This window comes from Sphaeramia orbicularis, chromosome 11 (genome assembly GCF_902148855.1).
Source record: "Sphaeramia orbicularis chromosome 11, fSphaOr1.1, whole genome shotgun sequence".
Lineage (NCBI taxonomy): Eukaryota > Metazoa > Chordata > Actinopteri > Kurtiformes > Apogonidae > Sphaeramia > Sphaeramia orbicularis.
Window position 1 is genome coordinate 45,274,528 of NC_043967.1, and position 21,729 is coordinate 45,296,256.

The following is a 21,729-nucleotide window of genomic DNA, read 5'->3' on the forward strand; positions in this document are numbered from 1 at the left end:
AAAAAAAAAAAAAAAAAAATATATATATATATATATATATATATATATATATATATATATATAAAATGAACCTATTTTTCATGAAGTTGCAAAAATATCCATTCAGCTGGACACCACACATTTAATTTTTGATGCACAGAAACATGTATTTACTGATAAATTGTGTGAAAACTATGGAGAGGGCTTGTGATTCTGGGGGTTTATGCTCAAGAGAGACCTACATAATTTTACCAATTCATGTCAGAAAAGATATGTAGTGTCTTAAAACTTTAATAAAGATATGTGTAAACAAAAACAACAACAACAACAACAACAACAACAACAAAAAACAGAAAAGAACAACAAAATCCATGAAAATATAAGAGAACAGCTGTAGAGTAGCTGTCCACTGTAGTGACCAGTATGCATGAAAGGGTTAATCTGCTGATCATGTTCATGTTCATTAAAACTCAGTAAATTCAAAAAGTTATTAAATCAGAAACAGGGAAAAAAGAAAAAAAAAGTGACTTCTTCAGCAAATCCATCATTAACCCTTTCATGCATGAATTATGAGAACATTAATCAAGATTTTTTTTACTTTATTCCTCTTTAGGCATTTAAAAAACAATGAGATTATTATTATTTTTAATTAAGCTATTTTTCATGGAGTTGCAAAAGTGTGCGTTTATTTTTAAAGCAACGAAATGTGTATTTACTGATATACTGCGTGAAAACTATGAAATAAAAACCTTTAATGCTGCTAATTTGATGTTTTCTCACATTTTAACATACACTACAAACAAAAAGTTATGGATATCTAAAAATTTTGGGCTGTTTTTTTCAGCTGGGATTTTTTTTTTTTTTTTTTTTTAACTTTTTTTTGTGTGTGAATTGAATTGAAACACATTTTTTTAAATGACCAGACATAGTTTTATTTACAAATGGCAAAAATGACACACAAAAAAAGACAAAAAAAGACAAAAAAAGACAAAAAAAAAAAAGAAATATCCTTAACTTTGTTTGTAGTGAACTCCAATACTAGTCGCTTCATGGAGATAATATGCCAGAAAAAAAAAGAAAAACTTTTGTTAATTACAGTCTAATAATGATAACAAGGAGTTGATTTACACTCAAACATGTTAGATTTGGTTTATCAAGAACAGCAAAGTTATTATTATTATTATTATTATTATTATTATTATTATTATTGTCATTGATCCAACTCCATGGGTTTTATAGGTGAATCAATGTTCTAGAAGATGACATTGTTTCCATGGTAACTACAGAGCCTGTGAACGTCCAAATGGGTCATATCTGATGACCATGAAAAGATGACAAACTGCATTTTACACTAGTTATTTACATTTTCATGGAGTTAAAAAATGTCTGGCTGAGTGGACTTTTTTTTTTTTTTTTTTTTTAACTCCATGAAAAATAGGTTTGTAAAAAAATTTCAGTTGCATTGTTTTTTTGTCATGCCTAAAGAAGAATAAAATCACTCAAGAAAAAAAAACATTGACTAAGGTTCTCATAATTCATGCGTGAAAGGGTTAAGATCAGTTTTAGTTTATTACAGCTGCTACAGGCCTGCAGTTGTTTTTAGGAATCATCAAACTGGATCACACATTCCCAGTCTGTAAAATAAATGTGCGATGTGTGTTTGCGGGTGTGAGAGAAATATTTTACCCATGAATATGTTCAGGTGGATTATTGTCTTAAACCCTTAACTGTCTAGAGCTATTTTTCTTGTGATCTCCAAATTATTTTTTCACTACATTTAAGCTTTCCTAAGTTATTTATCTGTATTATTATATATTTTCCTCTGCATTTTACAGTTTTCAGTAAAAATCAGGTATTTTCCCACATTTAATTTACTGAATATGCAGATGTTCATAAAAGTAAACTTAAGGGTTATGTCAAAACAGGGAAAACTGAGGGAAGTGAGTTTTGCAGCAAAAATATATCATTAAATTGACATAAAAAGTAAGCTTCTACAGCTACTGTCATTTATTAAACTCCATGGGTTTGTTATGTTTCTGGTACACAATGATAAGGCTTGGGATAGAACTAAGAGAAACAAAAACACTCTACAAATATGGGCCAAAAGGGGCTCTAAAAAGGTGGTAGAAACCCTTACCAATTGCCAATTACTGGGGGATTAGGCGCAAAAAAAAAAAAAAAAAAAAAAAAAAAGTTGTATGGTCATTTCTTTAAAAGGACAATTGGGTTTTTCCACATGTGTTAAGTAACTTCCATGTGGGTTCTTCCATAAATGACTCCAAATAAAACCCCATATATGTATAGTGATTAAAAGTTCATTAAATACAACACCCACAAAATAGAGATAGATAGATAGATAGATAGATAGATAGATAGATAGATAGATAGATAGATAGATAGATAGATAGATAGATAGATAGATAGATAGATAGATAGATAGATAGATAGATAGATAGATAGATAGATAGATAGATATCAATGTTTTCTACCCACACAAATGTAAATGTGCTGGTGAACCAACTTATCTACTTATATAAAATTTGTATTAACTTTTAAACCTGTACTCCCATGTTAAGAATTCTGGTAAAATGCAGTTTCTCAGCAGCTATGTTCAGACTGCAGGCAAATGTGGCCCAAATCCGATTTTTTTGCCCATATGTGACCTGTATCCGATCCATTAAAGACATAGCGGCCGGCACAAATCAGATTTTTTCAAATCCGACGAAGGCCTCTTTCATATGTGGTCCTAAATCCGTATACGTAACTGATATTTTGCAATGTGACTTCAGTCTGAACGGCCAGGTTACAAGTAAATTAAATACACCACAAAACACTCACAAAACAGATTTCTTTCAGATCCCGGATGAGCCCCCAATTTGTTATGTTTCCCGTACATCAAGTTAAGACTGGAGGTAGAACTATGGGGAACTAACCGTTGCGTGAGGCCATGACATGTGCTGTCTAACCCTGTCTGGCTAACAAAAAACACTATTCAAGTATGGGCCAAAAAGGTTTTAAAAAGGTGGTAAAAACCCTCAACACCCAATAAATCTATTACAAGGATAGATAAAAAAAAAGTAAGTGAACCCACAAAAAAGACTAATGTGGCTTATATCTGATTTTTTTGCCCATATGTGACCTGTATCTGATCCATTAAAGACATAGCGGCCGGCACAAATCGGATTTTTTCAAATCCGACCAAGGCCTCTTTCATATGTGGTCCTAAATCCGTATACGTAACTGATATTTTGCAATGTGACTTCAGTCTGAACGGCCAGGTTACAAGTAAATTAAATACACCACAAAACACTCACAAAACAGATTTCTTTCAGATCCCGGATGAGCCCCCAATTTGTTATGTTTCCCGTACATCAAGTTAAGACTGGAGGTAGAACTATGGGGAACTAACCGTTGCGTGAGGCCATGACATGTGCTGTCTAACCCTGTCTGGCTAACAAAAAACACTATTCAAGTATGGGCCAAAAAGGTTTTAAAAAGGTGGTAAAAACCCTCAACACCCAATAAATCTATTACAAGGATAGATAAAAAAAAAGTAAGTGAACCCACAAAAAAGACTAATGTGGCTTATATCTGATTTTTTTGCCCATATGTGACCTGTATCTGATCCATTAAAGACATAGCGGCCGGCACAAATCGGATTTTTTCAAATCCGACCAAGGCCTCTTTCATATGTGGTCCTAAATCCGTATACGTAACTGATATTTTGCAATGTGACTTCAGTCTGAATGGCCAGGTTACAAGTAAATTAAATACACCACAAAACACTCACAAAACAGATTTCTTTCAGATCCCGGATGAGCCCCCAATTTGTTATGTTTCCCGTACATCAAGTTAAGACTGGAGGTAGAACTAAGGGGAGCTAACAAAAAACACTATTCAAGTATTCGCCAAAAATGGTTCTAAAAAGGTGGTAAAAACCCTCAGCACCCAATAAATCTATCACAAGGATAGATAAAAAAAAAAAGTAACTGGACCCACAAAAAAGACTAATGTGGCTTATATCCCATTTTTTTGCCCATATGTGACCTGTATCCGATCTGTTTCAACAGCATAAATCCCAGTTTTTTAAATCCGACCCAGGCCACTTTCATATGTGGTCCTAAATCTGATACGTATCTGGTATTTTGCAATGCGACTTCGGTCTGAACGGCCAGGTCGCATTTATCCAACCTTTACGTCATTGAAATGCAACAAATGTCACAATTCTGCGTCCCAGGAGAAGGAGTGGCAGGAAAAACATATTTCCTTCCATAAACACAGTGCGTGCCTGCGTGGTCACGTATTCCATCAGGACCTCTTTTGCGCATGCGGGTCACTTCAGGGTCACATTCAGTTCATACTCAAAACTGATAGAAGTCGCATTGAATGTGCACACAAAAACATTGGATTTCACCAAAAAATCTGAATTGTGCATTAAGATTTGCTGTCTGATTGTAGCCTAGGTGGAAATCAAATTAATTGGTGAGTGGGGAACAAAAAAAAAACCTTAAAAAACATATGCTCATTTCTTTTAAGGGCAATACGGGGAGATCAAATTAGGGCTGCTGTTTCTTCAGAGGTCACAACCAAACTGAACAGTGTCAGCCTTATGACACCCACATCCACTCAGGACAATTACCCTCAGCTGTGGTGGAAACACAGGTGCATCCACTCACACCAGATCAACAGAACCTGAAGGCAGCATCTGTCTGTATAAGTTTGGGCTTTTCGCATGCGTTAAGTAACTCCCATGAGGGTTCTTCCATAAATGACTCCAAATAAACTCCATATTTGTGTAGTTATTACCAAGGTTATAATAGTTTTGGATTTTTCATTATAGTTTAGTTTTATTTAGTTTTGACTTTTTTTTCTGTAATTCAGTTAGTTTTAATTAGTTTTTAGAGCACGTTTGCTAGTTTTTTATTAGTTTTCTTTCTTTTTTTTTTTCCCTAAATGCTTAGTTTTAGTTTTTTTATATCTTTTATCTTTCTCGTCGTCATATTCACATAAATCCCATTCAGGACTCTGCTGCTCTCTCCTAACTTTAGTCTCCATGTTTCCAGGTAGAGTGGGGACGAGGAGCCAACGCTGAACGACAAGTGGCAAGAAGTGACGGACCGTGAAGTGCCGTACGGTGCCGCCAGCTAAAATTGCTCAAGCTAAATAAATCTATGGCTATTTCATATCAATCCGACATTGACAAAGACGAAAACAAAAGGAATTTTATCCATAATTTTCAGACATTTTAATTAGTTTTCTAAGCACACAATGCAGTTTCAGTTAGTTATTGTTTTTTCTTTAAATTATAGTTTTTATTTATTTCAGTTAAAAATGTTTTTTCCAATTCTAGTTTTCATCATTTTGTTTTCATTAACAATAATAACCTTGGTGATCGCAAGTAAATTAAATACCCCATACAACACCCACAACTTAAATTTCTCAGATCCCTGATGAGCCCTCAGTTTGTTACATTTGCCACACATTGTGAAGGCTGGGGGTAGAACTAAGGGGAACTTACAAAAACACTATACAAATATGGGCCAAAAAGGGTTCTAAAAAGTGGTTTGGGTAGAACCCCTCACCACACAGATGAAGAATAAACAAAGAAGTCCTTAAAGCCACAAAAGCAAAGACTAAGTGGAAACCAAATGAAGGTTGGGGGGGGGGGGGGGTGTTGTTGTTGAATGGAGCAGAGTGCAATGCTGGGTAATATGGGCAGATCAACACAGAGGTCCTGTTTCCTCAGTGGTCACAACCAAACTGAAGAGTGAGTGTCAGCCTCTTTATATCCACACCCACTCAACCCCCCTCAGCTGTGGAGGAAACAGGTGCATCCACTCACACCTGATCAGCAGAACCTGAAGGCAGCATCTGTTTACATGACCATTAAAGTCTGAAGACTGGGACTCATCAGATAATTGTAATAATCACATCTGGAATACTATAATTAAAAACTCTGGTTTAGACATTTCACTCCATTATCGGATTTCTTTACAAGTACGATAAGATAAGGTTTGTTGTTTATTGTTTACTGGGGATCCCCATTTGCTTCCACCGTAGTGGTTGCTTGTCTTCCTGGGGGAAAATTAATGACATTCTTGTGGTTCAAACATGTTCTATACATGAAATCATCTGGCATTATAAAAATGTCCTCATTAAAATTAAGTTACAATTAATTAATTAAGGTAATATAAGATATGCCTTTATTAGTCCCACAAGGGGAAATTCCAGGTTTACAGCAGCAAAGTACAAAAGCACACAAGAGCAAAAGAAGAGCAAAATCAAAACAAGAAAAGCACTCGGAGAGCGCAGACCTCCGCCAAGACAGATCTGCCCCCCCCCCGCCCCCCCGATCACCACCAAAATTTCATCATTTCTTCCTTGTGCCAGTAACAACATTTCCTGAAAATTTCATCAAAATCCATCCATAACTTTTTGAGTTATCTTGCTAACAAACAAACACTCACACACAGCAAAGTGATCACAATACCCACAAACAAGAAAGCTGTACACACAGGGTGGGGAAGCAAAATGTACAATATTTTGAGGCAGGGATTGAAAGACAGTGTATGACCAATTAGTTTATTGAAAGTCATGAGAATTTATTTGCCACAAGAAAATTTACATAATAGAAAATGTTTTTATTCTATGTGTCCTCCTTCTTTCTCAATAACTGCCTTCACACACTTCCTGAAACTTGAGCAAGTGTTCCTCAAATATTCGGGTGACAACTTCTCCCATTCTTCTTTAATAGTATCTTCCAGACTTTCTCGTAATAGTTTTGTTCATAGTCATTCTCTTCTTTCCATTATAAACAGTCTTTATGGACACTCCAACTATTTTTGAAATCTCCTTTGGTGTGACGAGTGCATTCAGCAAATCACACACTCTTTGACGTTTGCTTTCCTGATTACTCATATGGGCAAAAGTTTCTGAAAAGGTATGGATAATAGTGTTAGGTATGATTATGACATCAATATATGTTTGGTTTCAAAACAATTGATGTAGTGCCTGCTGAGAAAAAAACAACTAAATGTTCATTGTAAATTTTGCTTCCCCACCCTGTGTATATCATTTACAGCTGTGCACATGCTGATCATGCCGCAGGTTTATTGCACGTACGTTCATATGTAGTGATGTTAGACTCAAACTTCCTATTATTGTCTTCCACTCACATTTGACTATATTACTTCCCTTTTCTCCAGTGTAATTGTTTTTACGCATGTGGAAATGTAGAACCAAATAAATCAGATTAACCTGTATACATGCATGAAGACATCAGATTAGTGGGGAGAGATCCAGGTGTGTTAATCTGATTACTTTTATACTGCTTATATCTTTAACTTTTGATTGTATATTTAAACCTTTATATTTGCACTCTGATAGACGTCTGCATATTATTAATCCTATGTACCTGATTGAGTACAAATGGAAAATAAAACTATATTATATTATGCTGCTTACATGATGACTTGAATAATCTGATTACTCCAGAAATTGAGTACCGATCATAGTATTAGTGTCCATGTAAAAGGAGGTGATGGTGTTTCCATGTTCACTAATGTCCAAATGGGTCATATCTGATGATGATGAAAATGTGTGAAACTGCAATTAATTGAATTATTTACATACGTTGATAAGATTAATGTGTCAAAAGGTACTAAATATTTTACATCATTCGAGGCTTTTGGTAGTCTTCAAAGATGTATGTATGTACTGTATTTTATTTTATTTTTTTTAACTTTTCTGGTATGTCAGTTTTGGTGTGTATGTATTTATGAATGTATATGTGATGATGATAAGTGAGGTGAACTGATCCAAGGGACTTGACTTTTCATATATTAAGCTGAGAGGAAACTAAACAGTAGACTGTAGTGTGGAGAAAGGGTGGGATTAAATAAGTTATACTTCCTTCCACTCTGTTTCGAATGTGCAGATGAAGTCATACTTTGTTTTCATGTATATGTACACAACCAGCCAAAAGTTTGGACTCACCTGGTTTTTAGCTTACCAGCTGACAGGCCGTAAGCTATTGTTGTCATGCTGCGTCCGTCGTCGTCGTCTGTCGTCAGTTACAAAAATTTCAATCGTCTTCTTCTCCAAAACTACAATTCCGATTGACTTCAAACTTGGTATACAGCTTCTTTATGATGATGTCAACAAAAGTTAGTGAAATTATTTGGATCCGGATCTGATTCTGGATTTGGTGCCACTTTCAAAAATTTCCCCATTATAAGCGATAGGAAGTGGATGGATGCAATAACTCAGTAAATATAAATGATATCAAGTGTAAATTTCTACACTACAGACGTGATGGGGAGATGACCAAAACATAATGTCCACATGCTGATCAGGATCTTCTTCTGGATCCGAGAACTTACGGAAAATTTAACATGGACTCTTATGGGGAAAAAATTTCGTCTTCTTCTCCCAAACTCCAGTTCTGATTGACTTCAAACTTGGTATACAGCTTCTGTATGATCATGTCAACACAAGGTATTGACATTATTTCGATCTGGATCTGATTCTGGATTTGGTGTGACTTTGAAAAAGTTTCCCATTATAAGAGATAGGAAGTGGATTGATCCAATAAATCAGTATCAATGATATCAAGTTGGAATTAGAATTTTTTACACATCTGATTGGAATATGACCAAAACATGGGCTATTTCTGTAATATAATAAATACACAGAACTGGGTGATAATAAATGCCATCCGGATACATTTCCCAAAGCTTTTAATTTGGCCGGTAAGCTACAGGGCCATTGGTCCTATTTTTCTTTATTTTCACGACTATTTACATTGTAGATTTGAAGGCATCGAAACTATGAATGAACACATATGGAATTATGTAGTTAAAAAAAGTGTGACATAACTCAAAGCATGTTTTATATTTTAGATTCTTCAAAATAGACACATTTTGCTTTTATTATTGCTCTGCACATTCTTGGCATTTTCTCGATGAGTTTCATGAGGTAGTCACCTGAAATGTTTTCCAACAGTCTTGAAGGAGTTCCCAGTGATGCTGTGCACTTGTTGTCCATCTGCGGTCCATCTCATGTCATTTAAATGAGCTGAGTCAAAACTTAGGAACGGTAGTGTACAGGTTTTTGTTTGTTTTCTTATAATCTGTTTCATTTGTAAGGACTAAGTAGGATTACTTTGTTTTGTTGCATATTCGATATAAACTAATAAATCCTCAAAGTGTTAAATCTGTGCGATGGCTGACGGGTTCACATAAATAATGATCAGCATTATTTTTCTGACCAAACTCAGGTGATGATTATATAAAGAATCCAGACTCAGAGCCACGACTACTTTACCTTCAAGATTAGTTTAATAAACAATGCATTTTAATATTCACTGCATGTTTAAGGTAACAGACACAGCCATTTTTACAAACTCAAAATGTGCATCCTTTCTCCTGCATAAACTATGAATCTGAATCTCACAACAACGGCAGGGAATTTACCGACTCCTTCTCATCCTCGTGACGCTTCACAACCATCCTCTGACGTTCCACGAGCAGCGGAAAAATCAATTCTTCGCCCTCTCCTGCTTCTTCTATGCTTTTAAAGCTCTTCAACTTTCAGTAGCCAACATCACTCTGGAATACACTTAACCACAGTTTACAATGTGTTCACACACATTTTTAAAGGTTTCAGACAAAAATCGCTCATGGAAGCTGTTACTCGCTTCTGTTTTTTTTTTACTTTTTGAACTAAAGCGGCACTTTGAAAATGCCTTATTTTCAACCAGAACAAGAATTGAAAAAAAAAATAAAAAAATCCATTGCAATTCAGATGAAACGATTACAACAAATACTGCAGCCTTTTACAAAGAAAAAATGAGATCCAGGTTATTAAACACAAGTAGTGCTGTAATTACTATTCGATATTCAATATGTGCCTGCTGTCCCTATTTTATAAATTATACAGAAACAACGCCATGGCACACTAGGATTATTTTAACTAGGATTACAAGGCATCACTAACAGTCCCGGTTTACAGCTGTTCGGCTAATGTTCTTCTCTTCTGACGGTTTTTATTTCACACAAACAAAAACTCCCTCTGCGTGTCTTAGTGACAGGTTAGCTCGGTCGTTTCCGTTTCGGTCCTGGTCTTAGATGTGAGTGCACTACAGGGAAGAAATAACACTGCACTGCAACAGAAACAGTGTCCCCAAGCAGGCAGGATATTCACCCTCCTCTTAAAGAACAAATGTGCTTCTGTGGAGAAAACCGTGCGCCCTCCAGAGGTTCGGGTGTGGGGTGTTCAGTTAGCGGCGTTTGGCGGCCCCTCTGGGATGAGCGACATGAAGAAGGTGATGATAAAGGACCACGTAGACGACAGGAAACCCACGTGAGGGACGCTGTTTGGATCTTCTGCTCCTTCCTCTCCGCTCTCCCCGTCGTCATCTGAGCCGTCATCCGCTGCTCCTTCCTACACATGACACGTACAGCGCTTCAGACTTTAGAATGCAGCGGTGTTAATTTTAGATTTGCATTGTGGTTAAAAGATAATCAGAACGCAGGTCCGCTGGCTGCTGGTCTCCATGACGTCAGTGATGTTGTAAACTCAAGGCAACTAAACATCAGCAGAATGTACCGTACATGCACATATCTGTCTACTGTGGGCTCCATTGTAGATACTGATACAGAATCCACAAGCACAGTTTAGTCATATCTGGGCCAAGGACGTGGCAAACTGTTAGTTATGTTTAAAATCTAGGGAAACGCACATGAAAATGGGCACATGAAAATGGGCACATGAAAATACTTTGTCAAGGTCTTGCTCATCCTAATAAATATTTTCGGTTTAAAGTCATCCAGAGAAACTCCAGTGTTCATCAGCCTCCATGAGTGTTTACAATCTACACCCACTCACAGAAATACTTTAACCCTGTAAAGCCTGAACCTTTCAATCATTGACAGAAAATTCCAGTTCTTTGAAACTAGAGCCTTTATTGGTCCTTCTGAACAACCCAATTTTTTTTTTTTTTTCAAATATCAATTTCCATGTATGAGTTTCAATGTTGTATCATATTTGATACATCAGGTCTCAATGCTCAAATATTATTATTTTTGAACAAACAAAAACACTGTAACACAAACATGTCCAACAAATTGGTAATTCCTTTTCAAAATTGACAAAGTTCAGCCTTCTTCCTCATTAATGACAATCTTGTAGTGTCACTGGAAAGGCCTCTGGTGAATGAATTCTTTCCCCCTGGTGGATTATCTGTGTATTGCATGTATCTAATTGTACACATCAGGTTTTTAAAGAAATAAAACATCACACTGATCATGTAGAGGGTTTCCAAACTCATGTATCAAATATGATACGTTTGGCGTTAAAGGGTTAAAACACATCAGTGGGAAATGTGGCAGTAGGAGGGTGCAGTTTCTTCATTGTTGTTTTGTGTGTTACTCAGGGTTCCTACAGGTTTCTACAAGTTAAATTTAAGACTTTTTAAGACTATTAATGCCCATTTCACGGCCATACTAGCAAAAATTCATAACTCCGGCAATTTAGCAAAATGCATTTATTTACTCTAGCGCTTTGATTCCCACTGTTCTGAGTCATTTTTCACCAGGGGCTGCAAAATTAGTGATAACTGGTTCCTGATTTCAATATAAATTGTCAAGTTGGAACTGAGTAGACATATTTAAACACAATACAGCCAATTAGTTTAAGGCAACATAACTGAAGCCCTACCATATCAAATGTAATACTTTTTAAGACTTTTATAAAGTATTAAAAACAAATTTGTAAATTCACAACTTTTTAAGACCACACAGGAACCCTGGTTAGTACTGAAAACAGCTGAACACCACACAGCTGTACTAAAGGCCATTAAAAACGCACAGTTAATAATCAGTCTGAAATGTATGACTTGTAGGCAAAGAGGAATAAAAAAAAAAATAGAACTGTGTGTAAATATTTGTTGAGTCATTCATTCATAAACATTATTTGAGAGTTTCAGGTCATGTAATGGCTGGAATTAGCATGAAATAACCGATGTGAAAATGCAATGGAATTGGAAATGAGTATCAGGATGGTGTCATGTATGACCATCACTGGCACCGAGAACCTGTACTGGAGATCCTGAATAAAAACAGTCTGTCTCTAATGTCTATTTAGCCTTCATTTAGGGCTGTGATGAGCTCCACAGTGTCTTACTACAGCTGTATGTACATCCAACCAAGCAGCTACCGAAGGCTTTTTCATGTTGGTTTGCACTCAAGCATGGCATCATGACTACTGATGATTATGTGGTGATGATGATTTAGTATTATCAAAGCCAGTGGTCCCTATATAAAACTCACAAACAACAAAAATGGGTTGACTTCATCGTCTTTGAAGATGTTATTAGAATTTGTAGAAATTAGAACATACTAATTTGCTGCCAACAAAAGGCCATTTAAACATAAAGTGCGGAAACAATAAAGAGCCTCTGTTAGCCATTTTTCAAGACTCATTCATTCATTCATTCAGTTACTCATTTTCTACCATTTTCTATTCATTTTCTCGACGTATACAGACAAACAACCATTCACTCTCACATGTACACCTACAGCCCATTTAGATTCAGTTATCTAACCCTAACAGTATATTTTACAAAAATAGTGCTATGAGCTGCAAACATGAACATCAGGAATGGTGAACCTCTAATGGATGAGTGAGATAGCTACCATTTCTTGTAAGTCCTGGTTTGGTTGTTCTCCGTCCACGTCGTCCTGATTGGCTCTTTCACCAGGAAGCTGCAATTCATTTTCTAAGTTGAAAGGAAACCAGCCTGCCTGGTGGCTGCGGACAAAAGCAGTACAATGACATGACTAACAGCATATGTGCGACATGAAGCAGGGATTAAATTAACCCTTTATCGGGCAAGTAACTATTTTTGGTAATTTCTGCAAACATTAAACATAGGGCCAATCCTGTGCCTCAGTGAGATCAAGAAGCACGTTGCTTTTTTTAAAACTATACAGCGATTCAGAGAGATTTTATAGAAATTCTGAAGCTGTAAACAGTGAATATGAGTGATTTTTATCAGTTTATAACCTTATAACAGCTGATTTATTGCATGTGTTTACTTTTTAGCAAGTGCTGCTCAGATGTTTGATGGCAAGAGGAGGTAAATGACAATATCCAACAACACACTAAGGTTGAAACTCTGAATATCAGTTTTTCAATGAGTGCCCTTTAAAGGGTTAACATGGGTATGCTGTCATGAATGACTGAATAATTCAAGGTTTTTTATAATGATGTGTTCAAGCACTTGTCTCTATTCACCTCTTAAAACAGCAGTATCAGCATTGTATTGACTTCTAATAAATAACCTCAAAGTAATATATTGCAGCATATATGTAATGACTGGTGGAATTAAAAGGTGCACTCACAGGTAAAGCACCACCATCGCCATCATCACCATGACAAACCGACTGAAGGACGAGTAGAAGTAAACTATGCTGAGTAATATCGCAGCACGTGAAAATGTGTACACCCAGTCCAGCCAGTCCCGGTTCAGCTCGTCCTCGTTGAGGATCTCCCCGCCCTGCGCGTTCATCTGGACTTCTGGGTTGCCATGGCGATCTGCCTGAGGTCTCTGACTCTGAGAATCAGGCTGATTAGCCCGAGTCGAAGGCTGATCTGGCCTCATGTGTTGAGAGGAATTTGCCAATAACTGACTGCAGGAGCAAACACAGACAGCGTGTTGTTTTGATTTTTGTGCCTAGACAGAAACTCTGCAAAACATTCAGCACAAACTGAGACAAGAGAAACGTGGAGAGACTTACTAATGCATATAGTATTGCTGGGCGTACAGCTGCTGCCACCATACCAGCGACATGGGACTGTAATAAACAGGCGTGTTTGTGGGAGGAGTCAACTGAGCAGAAAACTGAGTCCAGCTACAAAAAGAGACATGAGGACATTAGATCACAGACAAAAACTGACATCCAGGATTAATTACTTACAGATATAATGTTTAGAAAGAAACATTCCTTAAAAGGGGTTGTATATAGTATTATCCCGTATATTCCAAACTCTCACCAGGTGAAGCTGTGCACCAGAACACAATTATGACTATCAATAAATCAACCCTATGTATCCACAGACTGTATCACTCACTGAATAAAGTATAAAGTTCATGGGTTACGCACATCTGTATTATGGTATCAGGTTTTTCTTCTTCGAAATAAAACTCGTAGCTGTTTATTTTGATAGTCCCTCAAAATAACACTGTATCTTACAGGGGTTGGACAAAATAATGGAAACACCTTCACCTCAAGATGATAATGCCCCAATCCATACAGCTAGAATTGTTAAAGAATGGCATGAGGAACATTCTAATGAAGTTGAGCATCTCGTATGGCCGGCACAGTCCCCAGACCTCAACATTATTGAGCATTTATGGTCAGTTTTAGAGATTCAAGTAAGACGTCGATTTCCACTGCCATCGTCTCTAAAAGAGTTGGAGGGTATTCTAACTGAAGAATGGCTTAAAATTCCTTTGGAAACAATTCACAAGTTGTATGAATCAATACCTCGGAGAATTCAGGTTGTAATTGCCGCAAAAGGCGGACCTACACCATATTAAATTATATTTTGTTGATTTTTTAAGGTGTTTCCATTATTTTGTCCAACCCCTGTATAAGCTTCATGTTCTTCATCAGCTGATAGTTTACTTTATAGCTCTGTTAGCTTAGCTCTGTTTTTAGACACAAAACAGCCACAATAACATAACGTGCTGCGCACTTTTAATACCCCTCAGTCAAATATAGTGCAAGATTCTGTTGAAAGTTACTGCCCTATAATTTAGATTTGATTGTCTTTGTGTAAAACTTATTACATACATATTTATATTAGAAAGTACTCAGATATTACAACTGCACAAGACCATTGGACCTTGAAAAAGTAGGTCAAGGTCACCTATTTTCAATAGGCTCGTGCTCCATGACAAGATGCATCCACAGTATACATTTGGTGCAGATATCTCAATGCATTCTTCGTATAATGCGATTATGTTATTGAACAGACAGACAGACAGCATAACAGTTACAATACCCCTTTGGCCAGAAGTTGGCCGATAGGTAAAAACCACAAATCACCTCCGTATTTTGTATAGTTTGAGTTGCACTAAAGATCTATTTGGAATCGTCCAAACAAAGTCAGACCTGTCACAGTTTAGTCTGAACCATAGATCGACAAACAAAAGGAACTTAACTGTCATTGCATCTTCCCACAACTCAATTATTTCCAGTTATCTCAAAAGGTATCCATGTTAGATGAATTAAAACAGCAAATTAAATAGTAAAAACTACTGGAAAAACTTAGCAAATGGCCAACTTAAAGATAATAACATCACATAATAACTTTATACCTTCATAAGCCTCATAAACAAACTCTCCCGTGTACAAGAAACCCTGCCATTTCATCATCAAACTCCATTCTTTTTATTTACAGTCCAGCGGTGAAAACAACAACAGTGATTCTAGATTTTATCACTGTGACACTGTCTTTGTGTCTAAAAGTTGTTACCCCCACCAGGAGGTATTGTGATCACTTTGCTTTGTGTGTGTGTTTGTTTGTTTGTAACTTTACGGGAAAACTATTCCAACCATCTTTACCAAATTTTACCCACAGATAGGCCTAGACCCTGGGACAAACCCATTCAATTTTGGGCCAAGTAGGCCAAAGTTCAAGGTCACAGCAAGGTCACACAAATCTCAAATTTTCCTATCTCTCATCATTGAGCAATCTTTGAAAATTCATAAAAAATTCCAGACGACTCCGATTAGCCTCCAATTTGATCCACCTGTAGTTTATAACAATATCTTGTATCTGGCACAAAATTGTCCACATCCACTGTGGAATGTGGACTCTGTGGACATTTCAATTTAACATTGAAAATCCCATTTACGACACATTTTTCATTATAACTCAACAAATATTGATTGGAATTTAATATAATTTAACATACACATGACTGGTACCAAGCGTCAACTTTTTCTGCTGTATGGAACAACCTTGAAACTGTTGAATTTAAAAAGAAAGAGTTGATCCACACATGCACACCGTTCGGGGTGCTCGGGGGAAGTTTGCGTTCTCTGAACACTTGTTTCTTAATGGTTACGATCCAATAATATGGCATCTTGGGCAGAACTTCAGAACTCTTTATTCTGAACACTTATGATACTTTTAGGTCTTGTTTTTTACTGTTTCAAAGTACAAACACTATATACAACCCCTTTGAATACAGTCTGTGGATTAATGTTAAGTGAGATATTTAAAGTTTTGACAGTTTTGGGCAGAAGGCAAAAGCATGAACAACAGATGAAATGCCACTTTACATGGATTATCCTTTGGTTGTAAAGCCATCACACACATCCATGGTTCTAATTCTTTTGGAAATATAACATAATTACACTGCAATACTGAACATCAGTGGTACACTGTCTTTATTCCAGGAGAACTTGATGTACCTGTGCATATATCCTGGGTACATCTGGTGGTATGGAAAGGCTCCAGCTCGGTGTCTGAGTCCATCACTGTTTTCTGCAGCCGACTGAGCATCTTGACCAGGAAGAGGAGGGCTATTAGAGTTCTGAAGGGTCTGTAACCAAAAAAAAAATCTAAATTTCAGTATTGTTATAATTTTCCCATTATTCTTCAGAGAGGCGAATGACGTTTTGAAAACCCTGCGAGAGGTTTAGATTACAGCAGTGAGCTGATGAAAGGAAACATGATGATGATGAAATGAATGGAAATGTGTGAACAGCATGCGGCCAACCCACCGTGGAACCGGATGAGCTCTCTTGAGGCTTGTTGCCGTGGCTGCGGGGAGGCTTCGGGGAATTGGGGGGAGTTCGTGAGGCGCAGACCAGATGGAGCATATGGTATTCATCCTGCTGTAGAAGCCAGTACAACCAGTTATCAAACACAATGTCATGCATCCAAGAGGAAAAGACATAAACTTATGAACTTACACTTAAAAGTAAAAACCATTATATATTTATAAATAGATAATATTACACTCCATTGACTTTCTAAATGAAATAACTCTACTCAATTGCATTAAAAAGTAAAATCCTCTTTAAAACACATTACATTGTTAATAGTGCAGAGGCCCTGAGGCTAAGAGACATAACTCTAATGTACACTGTTAGCCAGTATTTTATTAACCAAATAAAAAAACATTTTGTTGCCATAATGCAATCTTCCTCTCTTGCTCCTTAGATGTTTTTAACCAGTAAAAAATGGGACATGGGAAAAAAATTAGATCACGTCTCAAATGATATAAATGCAAGAGTCTTAACCCAACTTGCTCATTTCTGTCATTTACAACGACCTACGATAGAACCTTGGATTGTAATTATCCTGAAGTTCTAGAAGGCGATTAAGTCCAGTAGAAATTAATGCAATTAATAGTTTGACCTTTTCTGTTTACGTTGAGGTATAAACCAACAACTTCAAATTTTTAGTCACACTATACAGATAGATCTAATTAAGATGTACTGTACAAAAAAAAACCCAACAACATTAACATTTATATTTAATATTAAAATATTTTTTGTCTTTGTGGGTTTGTAAAGTAAAATTTCACATGGCAGATTTGGTATCAAGAATGTAAATATGTAAAGCCCATTACTGACATATCCTAATAAATAACTGATGGTGACACCAGTCAAAATGATCTGCCTCTACAGCAGACGGAGACATTAAAAAAGCCCCAGTTAAATCTCAAACTATAGAAAATGATGTGGAAATAGTGACTGAAATATGTTATTTCTATTAGGTTCACTTAGCTGTTTTTATACAAATGAAAAGAGATGGTTCATATAATTACGCAAACTAACAGGTAATAAATGTGCAAGGACTAGCTGGCGGCAGTGAAACATACATTAAGAGCAAAATAGAGTTAGGCTGAATCTGTCACAGTAAAACGCAAAGACCTGGTTCATGTGGACTGAAGTGAGCTGCCCTTAGACACCTGTTAGTGTCTAAATCCCTACAAGACAATAGTATTCACTGTACTCTAAAAATAGCATCAGTGAGATTCATTCAAGCACAATAAAACAATATGAACATTCACAGTAGTACATAACCAATGAATTTCAAAAATGATGTAATGATGAAAAGAATATGTAAACAGTTACTTCCACAGGTTATATCGACCCTAGACAAATATATATATGCTGTTGCATCAGCCTCCATTTATCTGCAAGGCATTCTAACATTATAACTTGTTTAAGTAATAACACATGAAATAAAAGTAAAGTCACATTCACCCAATTGTACATTTAAATGATTTCAATAACTTCAATAAATATGAAAATCGGGCCTTGACCTTCACTGAAAACTTACCTTCCGGAGTACATCTTTTAAGGTAAAATGATCCAAAAGCAGTTTCCCAGAATACACCAGCCTCTGGTCTTTGGAGCTCTGACACAGAAAAGAAAATATTTATTACCATCTAATTAACACTTCACTTGAAATTACATTTAGGACTAAAAACTATAAAAATAACTACATAACAAAATTATATTTAAGCAGAAACACAGTGAACTTGCAGATCACGGGATCAAAAGGCAGTAATTTTGTCTAAATAAGTAATGAGGATGAGATGATAGTAACCTCAATCAGGATAAGTGGGTCTTAACAGCGGATTAAAACGGCAGCTAGTACAACAAGGTCACAGTGTCTCCTCCTAAGCCTACATTCACTGCGCAACCATTCAGAAATTTTAATTGGCGGCTTGAAATCCTGCCCCACTTGCAACTGGAAAACTCTTATTTCAATACACTGCTAAATATGCCAAAGGTAAATTACACCAACTTTAAGTACAACCCTTGCTAAGATTACTCTCTAGTTATACAAAGGAACAGTTTGTCCCTGTATGTTTTCAATGATTGCATCAGGACAAGGATAGCAGAGGAAAGGAAAAGGAAAGAAAGAACAGTGAGATTAGGAAACACAATGCATATGGAATGTCAAAGCCCTCCTTTCAGTATGACATTAGATCCAAGGCCTTTGTCAGCAGTTTTGTGCTTATTAATGGCATTATGAGTCATAAACAGGAGGTTTAGAACTATTGAAAAAAAAAAAAAAGAAACTCAGGCCAGAAAATGTTGAGGTCATTTCATCGGTACACAACTGTACTTGTAGGTCTGACATTGGAACAAGGTTTAAAGACACAACATGATGACACCACTGATAGTGCAAACTATATGTAATGCAGCACCAATTTAAACTGAAATAACCCCTCATAAAGACAATCTTATGTTTATTAATTAATGTTTCCATTTCCATGTCGTTATAATGAGAGCAAAGATTGTATAAGTCAACTTCTCACCATCTGACAATGTGGTAAGATAAATAAAAGGCTCAATTACCATCATTTCTACTGTTATTCTTAATACCACTGTGGGCTAACTTAACTATCAGAAGGATTATATACTGAAGTAAAATACTGAGACTGACTGAGTGGAAACTGAGATTAAATGCATTATATAAGACATCTCTTAACTTCTTCTGACCTAAATCATATCTGAGTTTAATAGTTTGTGATGTCACCAGATTTAGGGCTCAGCAATGCACAGAACAGATGCAATTAATCAGGCTTTTGCTTTGGAAAAATGTGAATAATGGTGTTTGTGGCAAAAAGGTATATACAGGGTGTCCCACAAAATTTTACATAATTTCTCCTGACCATGTAGTCACTCCGATGTCATTTTTTTGGGACACCCTGTACATGGAATAGAATATATTCACTATTTCACCAGACCTTGCCTACTAGTGATTTATTGACATGGCACACATGAAGCAAATAATGTTCTCTTGTGACAGAAATAAATTTCTTGAGAGTGAATTGTCCATAACGCTAAACAAAATATGTTTCTGGTCATTCTGACCAGCAGTAGTTGGAATATTTGATGTATATTTCTACTATTCTCCCCTTGCATTTTAACTTATTTCACTGTTAAGCTGCAGAAAAGGACAAACAGACACAGGTTGTAACTTTTCTTTGCTATTCAAAGGTCATCAGTGGGTGGAGGTTGCACAATAAAGTCAAAAAAAAAAAAAAAGCACCAGAGCTACACACTTACTGGTTTGCTTGGATACACATCTGACAGATGGGCTTTGAGCTTCTCCACAGTCCAGTTCTGGAAGCAGTTGATGGTCTGGTCACCGTACTTTTGGTTTGGTGCCCTGATGACAAGGGTAACGGGACCGTCCACAACAGCTTGATCCATGACTCAGACTCATTTGTCTCCAGCAGAAACCAACAAAAGAGCTGGAATACCCTTGTTGGGTATAGAATGCAGTCCTTCAAATTTTCTCGTGGCGTTCTGGTACCACTAGAGCAATATATGGTTCAATATAATCACTTTAACCAGCAACTGCAAAAGGTTCTCTGCAGTTTTTCTTTTTAGATGTCAAACACTTGGAACCTAAGGAGAGGAGAACAAGAAATATGTGACCTTAATAGCTACAATTTGTGACGTATAATGTGACATTAATAGCAAAACTGGGTTTTACTACAACTACACAAGAAGATATTTGGACTGGGTTATTTATATATTGTCGAATGTTTAGCATAATAACAATAACTGGAAACGAATAAGCCTTTGTGTCATGACTTAGATCCCCTTAGATTTAAATACCATAAATTTCCACTACAGCCAATTGAATCCGATATAAGACCATATCCGTACAGTTCTACGATCATATAAAACAGATCTTGACATGTTTGGGATGAGAGTTCTTTTGCTATCCTAGCTCAGGTGACGCTAATGCTATGTCAAAACAAGCTAAGCTAACGCTAGCTTAGGTTTTCTGCTATGACTATTTGACACCTCAGACGGGAAAAGTTTTTAGACACTTCACACAGCTGGCTAAAATATAACGACCCCGTTTGAGAAAAAAAATCGTCTCAAAGTGAATGGTTTTACTTACAGTTTACCTACCTTGTTTACCCCCACAGAGCGTTAAAGCCTATTTAAAGCCCCTGCCTTGACTGAACCTGCTGCTCTTCTTCTACTGACACCGCCTCAGCTGTGACCAACACTAGTGCTCTATACTGACACCTGCTGGACAAATCTGTGCATTACAACAGAGCCATGCACAGAATAACTGAACACGAAATGAATAACGAAATGATCATTATGTAGCCTAAATAAAAACATGTGGGTAGTTTTATTGAATTGAATAAATTGATGATATATCACATTTCTTGATATAATGATATAATGACACGTTTCTTGATAGAATGAACTGGTTGAATCATAACTCACTGTGTTGTTTTGTGTGTTTTTGTGATGTTTTGTCTTTTTGTCTGTAGTTTTTCTTGTCACTTGCCTAGGAACTACAGATGGAAATTAGCACTATTGCTACAATCTGGCACATTTACAGCTGCAGTTGTTGTAGATGTTCATTAATATGCACTGTCCCTAATAAATAAAAAAAATTAAAAATTAAAAAATAAATGATAGTCTATAGGTATATTCTAACCATGAAGCACTGAAAGACACAGAGTCATCAAGATTTTATACGACAAGGTTTGATCATATCCAGCTGTTTATGCACATTTCAATTACCACAAATAAAACATACGATAAAGCTCTTACACTGAGTAGAGGAGTATGTCTGCCTCTATTACAGATACTACAGTACAACCTGGATACTTTAATAATAATAATAATAATAATAATAATAATAATAATAATACACCACACTTATATGGTG

At 36.4% G+C, this 21,729-nt stretch overlaps 1 protein-coding gene across 1 annotated transcript; it reads right to left on the minus strand.

Moving 5' to 3' along the window:
• Window positions 1–9,295: 9,295 nt before the first annotated feature.
• On the minus strand, window positions 9,296–21,039 carry LOC115428572 (homocysteine-responsive endoplasmic reticulum-resident ubiquitin-like domain member 2 protein). Its single transcript, XM_030147693.1, has 9 exons — window positions 20,952–21,039; window positions 20,091–20,435; window positions 18,349–18,426; window positions 16,779–16,892; window positions 16,467–16,597; window positions 13,779–13,892; window positions 13,383–13,670; window positions 12,675–12,789; window positions 9,296–10,422 (listed from the first exon to the last, which is right to left on the minus strand). The coding sequence occupies exons 2-9, from the start codon at window positions 20,235–20,237 to the stop codon at window positions 10,255–10,257; spliced, it is 1,155 nt and encodes a 384-aa protein (XP_030003553.1). The 5' UTR covers window positions 20,238–20,435; window positions 20,952–21,039; the 3' UTR covers window positions 9,296–10,254.
• Between the last annotated feature and the right edge of the window lie 690 nt (window positions 21,040–21,729).